The sequence below is a fragment of the Chrysochloris asiatica genome, unplaced genomic scaffold (genome assembly GCF_000296735.1).
Source record: "Chrysochloris asiatica unplaced genomic scaffold, ChrAsi1.0 scaffold00178, whole genome shotgun sequence".
Lineage (NCBI taxonomy): Eukaryota > Metazoa > Chordata > Mammalia > Afrosoricida > Chrysochloridae > Chrysochloris > Chrysochloris asiatica.
The window spans coordinates 1,704,990-1,715,700 of NW_006408696.1; the positions used below are offsets into that span (position 1 = coordinate 1,704,990).

General features: G+C 43.5%; 1 protein-coding gene across 1 annotated transcript in view; it reads left to right on the forward strand.

Annotated features, from left to right (window-relative positions):
* Positions 1-4,774, forward strand: part of VWA3A (von Willebrand factor A domain containing 3A) — a 76,287-nt gene extending 71,513 nt beyond the window's left edge. Inside the window, exons 29-32 of the mRNA XM_006871993.1 lie at positions 919-1,070; positions 1,989-2,112; positions 4,478-4,575; positions 4,723-4,774. Coding sequence (XP_006872055.1) covers positions 919-1,070; positions 1,989-2,112; positions 4,478-4,575; positions 4,723-4,774 — 426 coding nt within the window. The remainder of the gene's footprint in view (positions 1-918; positions 1,071-1,988; positions 2,113-4,477; positions 4,576-4,722) is intronic.
* The last annotated feature ends 5,937 nt before the right edge of the window (positions 4,775-10,711 follow it).

The following is a 10,711-nucleotide window of genomic DNA, read 5'->3' on the forward strand; positions in this document are numbered from 1 at the left end:
AAGGTACTCTTCCATCTGTGTGATGGTCCACCCCTGAGCCCTACCCCCACACTGTCCCCTAGGCTGATACAGGGAAGGTACTCTTCCATCTGTGTGATGGTCCACCCCTGAGCCCTGCCCCAACACTGTCCCCTAGACTGATACTGGGAAGGTACTCTTCCATCTGTGTGATGTTTTTGAATGGGCAAAGCACTTTAGCATTTACAGAGCACTCTCTGGTAGTGTAGTGGTTACGAATCAGGCTGCTAACTTCAGGGTCGGCAATTCAAAACTACCAGCAGTCCTGTAAAGATTTACAGCCTCAGAAACCCTGTACAGGGTTGCTATGGGTCGGAACCGACTCCACGGCACACCACCACCACCACCACCACCTCACACTTAGTCCATCTTCCCCAGCACACAGTGAGAGAGGGATTCTCGTGGATTCCACTTTACAGATAGAGACACAGAGCTTCAGAGAGATTAAGTGACTTGCTTGGGGTTAACCAGCTGGGAAGTGGGCCATGATTTTTGTCCTTTCTGGTTAGACCAGAGCATCCCTGGGTGGTACAAATGGTTAAAGTGTCAGCTGTTAACCAAAAGGTTGAAGATTTGCATCCACTCAGGACTTTGGAAAAAAAGCCATGAAAAACCATATGTTGTTGTTGTTAAGTACCGTCGAGTCGGTTCCGACCCATAGCGACCCTGTATAGAGTTTCCAAGGAGCAGCTGATGCACTTGAACTGCCGACCTTGCAGTTCAAACTGGCTTTGCAGTCTGACACATTAACCTACAGTGCCACACCAGGACGCCACGAAAAACCATATAGAGCTGTCCTATTCAGACACACATGGGGTCACCGTGACTTGGAGTTGACTCATTGACAAGTGGATTTGAGTTAGTCCCTGTCCTTGAACCACCCTTCCTGTGCTCTTTCAGAAAGCTTTCCAGTTTCGTGAGGTGGAAGGGTTGTACCTCCTCACCGACGGGAAGCCAGACACAAGCTGCAGCCTTATTTTAAGTGAAGTCCAAAAATTCCAGGAGAGAAGAGATGTGAAAGTCCATACTATCTCCCTCACCAGCTCAGACAGGTGAGCTAGGAGGAGTCAGCTCGTTTTTTGTTTACCTTTCCCTGGAGTCCCATGTCTGGGGGGTAGGTCTGAGCTGCTTCCCTAATCCAAGGACTCAGTGCTGGACACTGGCCTCTCCCGGGCCCACAGCCTAGGAATGAGGCTTTAGGAGTTGTTGGTTGTTCTCCTAAGGGTTTGTACAGGGTTACACTCCTAGTGCAAGGGCCTCTCTCCACCCCTCATCCCCCATCAACAGAGCTCTGACCTCCTCCTGCACAGAAACCTATTTGCAGTGATTCACCCAGTCAGGTTTTGTTCCCTCTTTAAATCGTTTCTTGGGAACATATTTGTGAATATTAGAGAAAAGCTGGAGATGAAAATATTACAGATTCATGTAGCATTGTCATGTTTATTTCTAGGAAAGATCACTACAGAAGAACATTGAGTAGATAAGAGAGAGTCTGTTCCGTCAGAAAAACTTTAATGTTATTATTAAAGAATAAAAATAATAGTAAAATTATTCTCAAATAAAAAGTATTAAATAATATTATTTAAAATGGTAGTTACTTTTGGAACTTAGGACAGATTTGATTTGCCCGTCTATACTGTAAGTAACATACCATGTCCCTTACTGGACCAGTGCATGGTAGGCACTGGATCTCATCAATGAATCCAATCAATGAATAGGCATGTGCTGCCTTTGTTCTTTGAAGGAGTCCAGGCTAAAAGGTGACACCAACATGGGAAACCCCTTCACTTAGCAGCTGGCTGGGAAAGTGGGCTTAAAGATGCCACAGTGTAGAACCTCAGTATCTACCTCCCATCTCCGAGGCAACTTCCCTTAAATCTAATAGACTTCAGCTGCCCTTGGGTCCAGGGTTCAGGGGACTTGTTTAGGGTCCTTGGGTCTTATCCCAGCTGTCTATTCCTCCCCACTAGGGAAGCAGTGGAATTCCTAAGAAAGCTGGCCTCACTCACTGGGGGGCGCTATCATTGTCCTGTTACAGAGGACACGCTCGTCCAGATTCATGGTGTGCTGACCAAGGGCTTCACTGACGAAACGGTAGGTTGTAGAGCTGCTGAGATCTGTTGAAATACCTCAACAAAATGTCAACAGATGGCTGTTCCTTCGAGCTAAAAAGTCCCCTGCTTCTCTTGTAAGAAAAAGCATCATCAAAAGTGCTGTGTTTCCTTGCTGCTCTCTTTAGCTGGCTGTCCTTGAGGTTAAACGTGCCCTGGTGGTGTTGTAGTTATCAATAAGCACTAGATTGCTGACCTCAAGGTCAGCAGTTCAAACCCACTAGCTACTCCACAGGACAAAGATGAGGTTTTTTGCTCCCATAAAGGTTTGCAGCCTCCCAAACCCTACACAGGGCCACTATGAGTCAGAATCACTTTGATAGCAGTAGGTTTGGGGTTTGATGCTCAAAATTGGGAGAGAAACAAGGTTTCAGAGTTATTTAATCATAGAACAGCTTACATTTGCTGAAGGAGCTCTGGTAGTGTAGTGGTTACAAATCGGGCTGCTAACCTCAAGGGGAGCAGTTTGAAACTACCATCAAACTACCAGGGAGAAAGATGAGGCATCCTGTTCCCGTAAAGATTGACAGCCTCAGAAACCCTGTACAGGGTCGCTGTGAGTCAGAATCCAGTCCATGGCACACCACCACCCTATTTACTGAGCATTTACTATGTGCAAGTACTTTGCATTATATAGATTACCTTTTTTAATTCCTCTAACCATGTTTATACTCATTTATAACAGATGGACAAACTGAGGCTCAGTATGAATTAGGAATGTAGCTAACGTCAGAGTAAATGGCAAAGCTGGAGCCCAAGCACTTAACTTGTGCTTTTAACTGTTACTGTTTTGCTTTGTTGCTGTTATTGTTGTTAAGTGTCATTTAGCTGCTTCCAACTCATAGCGATCCTGTATAGGGTCTCTGAGGAGCGACTGGTGCGCTTGAACCGCTGACCTTTCAGCTCAACCCGATCTTGCAGTCTAGCGCATTAACCCACAGTGCAATACCAAGACTCCAACCGGTTTGCTTTACTTCCTTATTTTGTCTTCCTTTGTTAAATTCATTAAAATGCAGATATTCAAACTATCTGTTAAGTTAAAAAACCTCACAAAGTAATAGGTTCCATGATGCATGTGGGATAAGAGGAAAATACCAGTGTTTCCCTACTGACTCGATAGGAACATTGCCCATATATATACCTTTTAGGGATTCAGGGCTGTCAATGATAACATTTATAGGGGCACCGACTCAGTGGCACTTAACAGCAACAACATTTGTCAACTGGAATCCTGGGGTAGTATTGTAGGGTAAGCACTCAACCACGTCAGTTTGAACTGCAAGGTCGACAATTCAAATTCACCAGTCACGTCTCGGAAATTCTGTACAGCGCCGCTATGAGCCAGAACCAACTCAACAGTACTTAACAACACTTGTCAACTGGACAACCAGTCCGAATTCGGGATCTCTTTTGGGAGGCTGAAGGTTACTTTTGTAGAACCTGGTATAATTTTTGAAGTCTGGATGATTTACCTGACTCCATTAATCCATAACTGTTCTGGGGATAAATAATACCCAGCAGAACAAATTGGCAAAATGAATGAATATTATTCAACCAGGTTCCCTTATTACCCAGGAAACCAACTCAGTGGTACCGGGAAGGGTGCCTGGTTTTTACTTTAGCAATTCAGATTCTGTTAATGGTTTTTAGATGTAGAATGGGATCTCACTTAAGGCTGCTGCTTCATTTCTTCCTTAGATTCTCTTGTTAATTGTGGGACTTGTGTTTTTTAAGGCTGTTGTTATTGTTATGTGCTGTTGAGTTGGTTCCAACTCACAGTTACCATGTATAATGACTGGTGCGTTTGAGCCACCAACATTGCGACTCAAAGCAACCTTGTGGTCCAGTGCTTATCCTACAGTGCCACGCAAGGCTAAGCTCCATACTTTCACTAGTTAACATAGGAAAAGTAACTTTGCCTGAGAAGGTTCATTTTGCTAGAAGAAATAGTAAAAGAGCTAAAGAGATTTGATTTCATAATGGTGCGGTTAGAGCACATTGCATTTCTGGTCTGCAGCCCCCAGAGCAGAGCTGACAGTAGTGAAGTTGAGACTATCCTGGCTTGTCATCACCTACTCCGTGGCACATAACAACAACAACCACAACAACTCCCTCTATAGACTCTCAGTCGTGTTTTTACAAAATGTCCCATTTGCAGAATGGACACTAACCATCTTGGGAAGTAGAAAGCTTCCCATCCCTGGAGGCATACAAGCTGAGACCCACCCTGCACTGGGTGGAAGGCTGCATTTAATTATCATTAATATTCTTCCCCTGAGATTTTGGATTTTCAGGTCCCATCCAGTTGTTTAATAGATTCAACCTCACATTCATTTCCCCTTTCTGAGGATCCTGTGTTGCCACGATTCGAAGGAGACGATCTAAAGAAACTGACCCAGGAGATTTCCAAAGCCAGACGCTTCCTCTGGCAGGCCCAGTCCTTCAGGTATGCCCTTCAAGCATCCCCTCCCACCCACCAGACCCTGGACCTCTCAAGACTCTAGTCACGGTACCCTTGTCCTGCTTCTCCCCACTAGCCCCAGAGATCTGGGCATCAAGGGGCCATAATCATTGTTTACCTCCTACCCACCAGATCCCAACTCCAGAAGAAAACCAATGTGGAATCAAAGGCTGCTCCTTTATAGAGAAGCATTCTCAGGTGAGGAGAAGGTAAGTGCTCATCACATGCCGAGTACCCACTAAGTCAGGCAGCATGCTGGGAAGGGATTCCTCCAGACAACAGGAAAATTCTACAAAGAGCCATTTCCTAGGCATATGTTGCTCCTGAGGGCAAGATGACCTGGAAAGCTGTAACCCACAGAGCATCCACAGGAAACACAATTCCCAGCATGGGGACACCCTGAAAGCTGAAGAAGGAAAGGCTCTATTCTTTGTGTATTGGGCCATCCCCAGGTCTACCCTAACCCTCCTGCTCTGTTCCCCAATAATACCCTACATACCAGCTAAAAGATTGCCACTCACTGAGTCTCCTGCCCAAAATGTCTTTCTTGCCTACTCCTCCTGCTCATCCTTCCAGGCACAGCTCAAATGATATAATTTCCACTGTAAAGATGTCTCTGGGACCCATGAACTGTTGGGAGCCTCTAGACAGAGGTAGGAGCCTCCAGTCTTCCTCTCATAGCATCCTGACCAAACTCCCTCTTCTTGCACTTAGCAACTCCAAGTCATCATTCCTTGTTGACTTTTGTAACTCTTCTCCTTGGCTGTGAGCTCCTTCAGGATAAGACTGATGTCCTAACCATCTCTGGGTCCCCAGAACCTGCCACATGGAAGATACTCAGGAAAAATTGAACATCCAGCTTAGTCATAGGAATCCAGCTCTAGAAATTCACCTGATGGTCCTCTTGCTCTGGGGATCCCACCACCCTGGTCCATGGAGACCAGAACAGATTCACTATGAGCCCATCTTGGAGGAAAGAAGAAACAAATGAGCCCTGGCTTCCACCTTAACCAAACCAAGCTGAAAGCTGCTTTGGAGCCCAATCTAGAGTAGATGCTCTGTTTGACCAAGAAATAAGGTTGGGTCTCTACGCCCAATCCCACTGTGAATGTATAAAGTGAATGTGCCGTGTATTCTATAATCTGGAGTCATTTTCTAAAACCAAAGAAAAATACTTTTCATTTCATTAATAGCATTAAAATGACTTTAAAGAAAAACTGTTTGAAGTGATCTTTGGTGTGCGTGTATGTGTAGACTTATTAAAAGACTTGTATTAAGAAAAGATAAAGTCCTTGAACTTTCAGCAAGATGGTAGACTAGGTAGACACATTACACAGAGCCTCTACAACAAAGATACAAAAGACCAAATGAAAGACATAGATGTTCAGGGATCGAGGCAGAGTCTAAAAGGGTAAAAGAGGGGAAATGATGTTAAAATGCTTGACTGTCTTATGGATATTGATTTCTCTTGCCTACTATTGTAAAATAAACACTTGAGTGCGATAGAAAGGAATATCGGGAAATAGGATTACAGAAAGCTTGTAAGCCCGTCTTCAGCCTATAATGGATTGTAATATCTTAAAGGGGTTCTAGAACTTACCTAGTGAAATAGGCTTCTTTCAGAGCCTTTGTAGTGTATAGGACCTTAGGTGGAATTCTGAGCCCCATCCAAAACCTTCTGAGGTGGGACATTCCCACTTGAAAGGACCTGCAGACCAGCCTGGAGCAGCTAGTGAAACAGAAGATACTTCTTGAAAGAAAGACCAGTGGAAAAAATAAAAACAGCAGACTGGATATTACAACAACAAGCAAGTGGCTCACCTGGGAGCCATGAAGGCAAGCAATCAAGTCCCTTCAGTACAAATCCCCTCCCAAGATTGAAACTCAAAGGGAAAACATGAGCAGGCATGTAAGTTCACTGGTGACCGTGTTGGTCTACTTGTGGGTGGAAGTGGGGGAAAGGCAGTAATGAAGACATGGGCTGCATTTGACCATGTTCCATAGACTCCTATCAACCTTGAGATGAGAGAGAAACAAGGAAGGGCTGGTTGGTCTGAAGTTTGGGGTGAGTTGGGAACTCCTGTTCCCCCATGGACACTGACCTAACTATGGAGGACTAGAGCTGAGAGTGAAACATCCAGCTGATACAAAGTGGGGGAAGGCATGCAAGAATGCTCAAACTTAAAATAGTAACCATCTGACTTAGTTTGAATGGTTGTTGATCAGAACTCAAATTGAGGATGATAAAGAAGTTTAATGTAGGAAGCAAGTATAAATTGCTAAAATTTGATGAACTTGACCTATACTTATGGATGTAGTAGCTCAAAATACCAACTGACAGGAAAGGAGTCTTCACCTCAAGGACCAAGCCTATCCCCTCAGTACACAAAGTTGATAAGGACTTATACATTGGCTACCTAAATTGGGGGTACAAAGTGTCTGGCTTATAAGTTTTCAAGAGGGAGTTTAGTTTCAGAGCATGCGGTAGAAGGTAGAATCCCCACTGAATAGTTTTCATCTTGTTTAGATGAGTCTGGTGAAAGGAGTTAGGGATAGGATTCTTTTGATTCCATAGTGAGTAATTATTATCATGACTAATTGTGATTGTCACAACTGTAAAGGTAGAAGTTGTGTAACAGAAAGGGGGGAGTGGTTAATCTTACATTCTAGGAACAGAGGACCTTAGGACCATCAGAGAGAAGAGCATGGGATCCTAATCAGAGAAGCAGCGACACCAGAGATGGAGGCAGAGGTGTTGGCATGAAGAGACAGAGTAGCTGAGGACTTAAGACTCAGAAAGAGAAAGGCTGTGTGCTGGCAGGCAGGAGGCTGGCTTGCAAAATGTGCCCTTTGGTTGTTTACACTTTTATATATACCTGTGTGTTTTGTGTACATGAAAAAAAGGTAGTGAATAGAAGCAAATACTGTGAGTTGAGGGGATTGTAATCATTGCATTGAAACAAAATATGATTTGTTGAGTGCAAAACCGATGTTCTCCCATGTAAACTATCACTCAGTGCACAATAAAAGCATTAAAAAAGAAAGACACAGATGAAAATCCTGGAACTCTGAACTTCAGACAAAAGGTTAGACAAATGGATTGTGGATTGAGTGCTTGCTGGGAGGAGAAGCTGAGCAGAGACAACAAGAGAGGGGCACCAACTTGGTGAATGGCCAGCCAGACATGACTCAACTATCTTGAACTTTTGTGAGCAGCTTTGGGGACAGAAAGTGGCCTGGCAGAGCAGATTCACACAGGCAACAGGAAAGGTGCGATTCCTTCTTTTACCCATGCTCCCCTGGTGACCAGCGGTGTGCCCAGCTCCCACTCTCATCCAGCCCCAGAGCAGACGCTGCTCTTTGGGAGTTCGTTGTCACATGGTTGTGAGCCACACCAGGGTAAGGCGGGGCAGCTGCACAACAATTCGGGCAGACTTGGCTCCAGCTTTCCAGAACCTGCAGAACCACCAGACCAGCATTGTTGTTGTTGTTAAATGCCATCGAGTTGGTTCTGACTCATAGTGACCCTGTATAGGGTTTCCAAGGAGCGGTTGGTGGACTTGAACCACTGACCTCGCAGCTCAAAGTGACCTTTCAGTCCAGCATATTATTCTGCGATGCCACACCAGGACTCCAGCATTAGTCTAGTAGAAAACTTCATGACCAACCACCCTGCCCTCAGCTGCCCTGTGGTCCTAATAGACACAGAAACCAACCCCATCAAGTGCCTCCATGAACTACTCCAGATTGAGTACCCTGAAGATAGAAAACACCTAGGCCTATTGGAACTCCATCTAGAACCAGGAACTCTGCTGTCTCATCCCTTCACACCCACCCTGTGAGCTCCTCAGCTGACAGGAGGCCCCCAGAGTTTTCTCAGGTGAAAATGTTGAAGAGTTGTTAGACGAAAACTTCCCTAACATTATAAAAGACAAGAAGATAGCCATTCAAGAAGCTGAACAAACTCCAAACAGAATAGATCCCAAAAGAAAATCACCAAGACTTACCATAATTGGAATTTCCAAAACCAAAGACAAGAAAATAATCTGGCGAGCAACTTGTGAAACGCAAAAAAGTGATTTACAAAGGAGAATCAATAAGGCTAAACTCTGATTTCTCAGCAAAAACAATACAGACAAGGCAGCAATGGCATGGCATATACAAAATTCTGAAAGAAAAAAATTGCCAAGCAAGAATCATCTATCCAACCAGTCTGTCCCTCAGCTGCTGCTGTGCTGTTAAGTGCCATCAAGTCGGGTCCGACCCATAGCGACCCTGTACAGGGTTTCCAAGGGTGTAAATCTTTACGGGAGAGCTATAACAGCAAAATTCAGACATTTCCAGCTAACAAGAAATAAAAGGAATTTTAATAACCGGACCAACTTTATAAAGAATACTAAAGAGTGTTCTTTGCACTGAGAACCAACAACAGCAGAAAACAGCCTGAGATTAACATACTTGGCAGCAGCATCCAAAACGCAATCCAGATATAAAAGCATTTAAAGGAAAACAAATTTACAAAGCTGGAAATAGGGAACTAGAGATATCAATTTATAATGAAGTCAACTATAAAGTAAAAAGAGGGAACAGTGAGGACACAGAACTTCCAAATGGTGAGGAAGTCAAGTTAATTTCAAGATAAAGCAGACTGTTTTAAATGGAGGAAAAATTATAGGGCAACCTCACAGAAAATGAACACACCTTCACATCAAAATAACCAAGAGGGAAATCAGAAAGATTTCGTAAGCATTAACACAATAGAAATGAAAGTGAAAAGAAAACCCATAAACAAAATGAAGAATGTAACAAGGCCCATGTCTCTCACACCATATAAAAAAGCAAACTCAACATGGATGAAAGACCTAAATGTGAAGCCTAGAACTATAAAGATCATCAATGAAAAAATAGACAAACTCAGGGGCTGTGATACATGGCACAAAGACACTATCAAACATAACTGAAAATGCACAGAAAGTAGACAAAGTAGCTGAATGAGACTTCCTAAAAAGACACTTATGTGCATCAAAGAATTTCACCAAAAGATTAAAAAGAGAACCCACAGACTGGAAAACAATGTTTGACAATGACATATCAGAAAAGGATTACTCTGTAAAATTTATACAATACTTTGATGCCTCAACAACAATAAGACAAATAATCCAATTTAAAAATGGGCAGAGGACATGAACAGATGATTTATCAAAGAAGACCTTCAGGTGGCCAACAAACATACGAAGAAAGTCTCATGATCATTAGCCTTTAGTCGTTATGTGCCATGCAGTTGGTTCTGTGTAGGGTTTCTGAGAAATGGTCAGTGGGTTTGAACCTTCAACCTGTGAGAGGGGTTGAGCCTCCAACCCATTAGAGAGATGCAAAGCAAAACAACAACAATACATCATCTTACTCCAGTATTAATAGTTGTTGTTAGGTGCCATCAAGTAGGTACCAACTCATAGCGACCCTATGCACAACAGAATGAAACACTGCCCAGTCCTGGGCTAACCTCACAGTTCTTGCCACGCTTGAGCCCACTGATGCTGACACTTTGCCAATCCATTTTGTTGAGGGTCTAACAAATGCTGGTGCGGGTGTGGAGAGACTGGCACCCTCCTACACTGCTGGTGGGACTGTAAATGATGCAACCACTGTGGAAAACAGTATGACACTTTCTCAAAAAGTTGGAAATAGAAATACCATATGACCCATCAATCCCTCAACTTGATATACATCCTCAAAAAATAAGAACTGCAACATGAATCTCTACGTTCACACCCATGTTCCTTGCAACACTATTCACAATAGCAAAACGGTGGAGACAGCCTAAATGCCCTCTACAGAAGAATGATCAAACAAACTTTGGTACATACACACAATGGAATACTACACAACATTTCAATAATAGCGATGGATCTGCAAAACCCTTTACAACATGGATGAACCTGGAGGACATTATGCTGAGTGAAATTGTCAATCACAAAACAACAAATATTATATGAGATCACTGTTATAAAAAGTTAAGAAAAGGTTTCCTTGACAAAAGAAACGTTCTATGATGGTTATCAGGTGGGACAGGGCAGGGGAAATTATTCATGGGCTAGAGGGTAGACCATTGTGTTTTCAA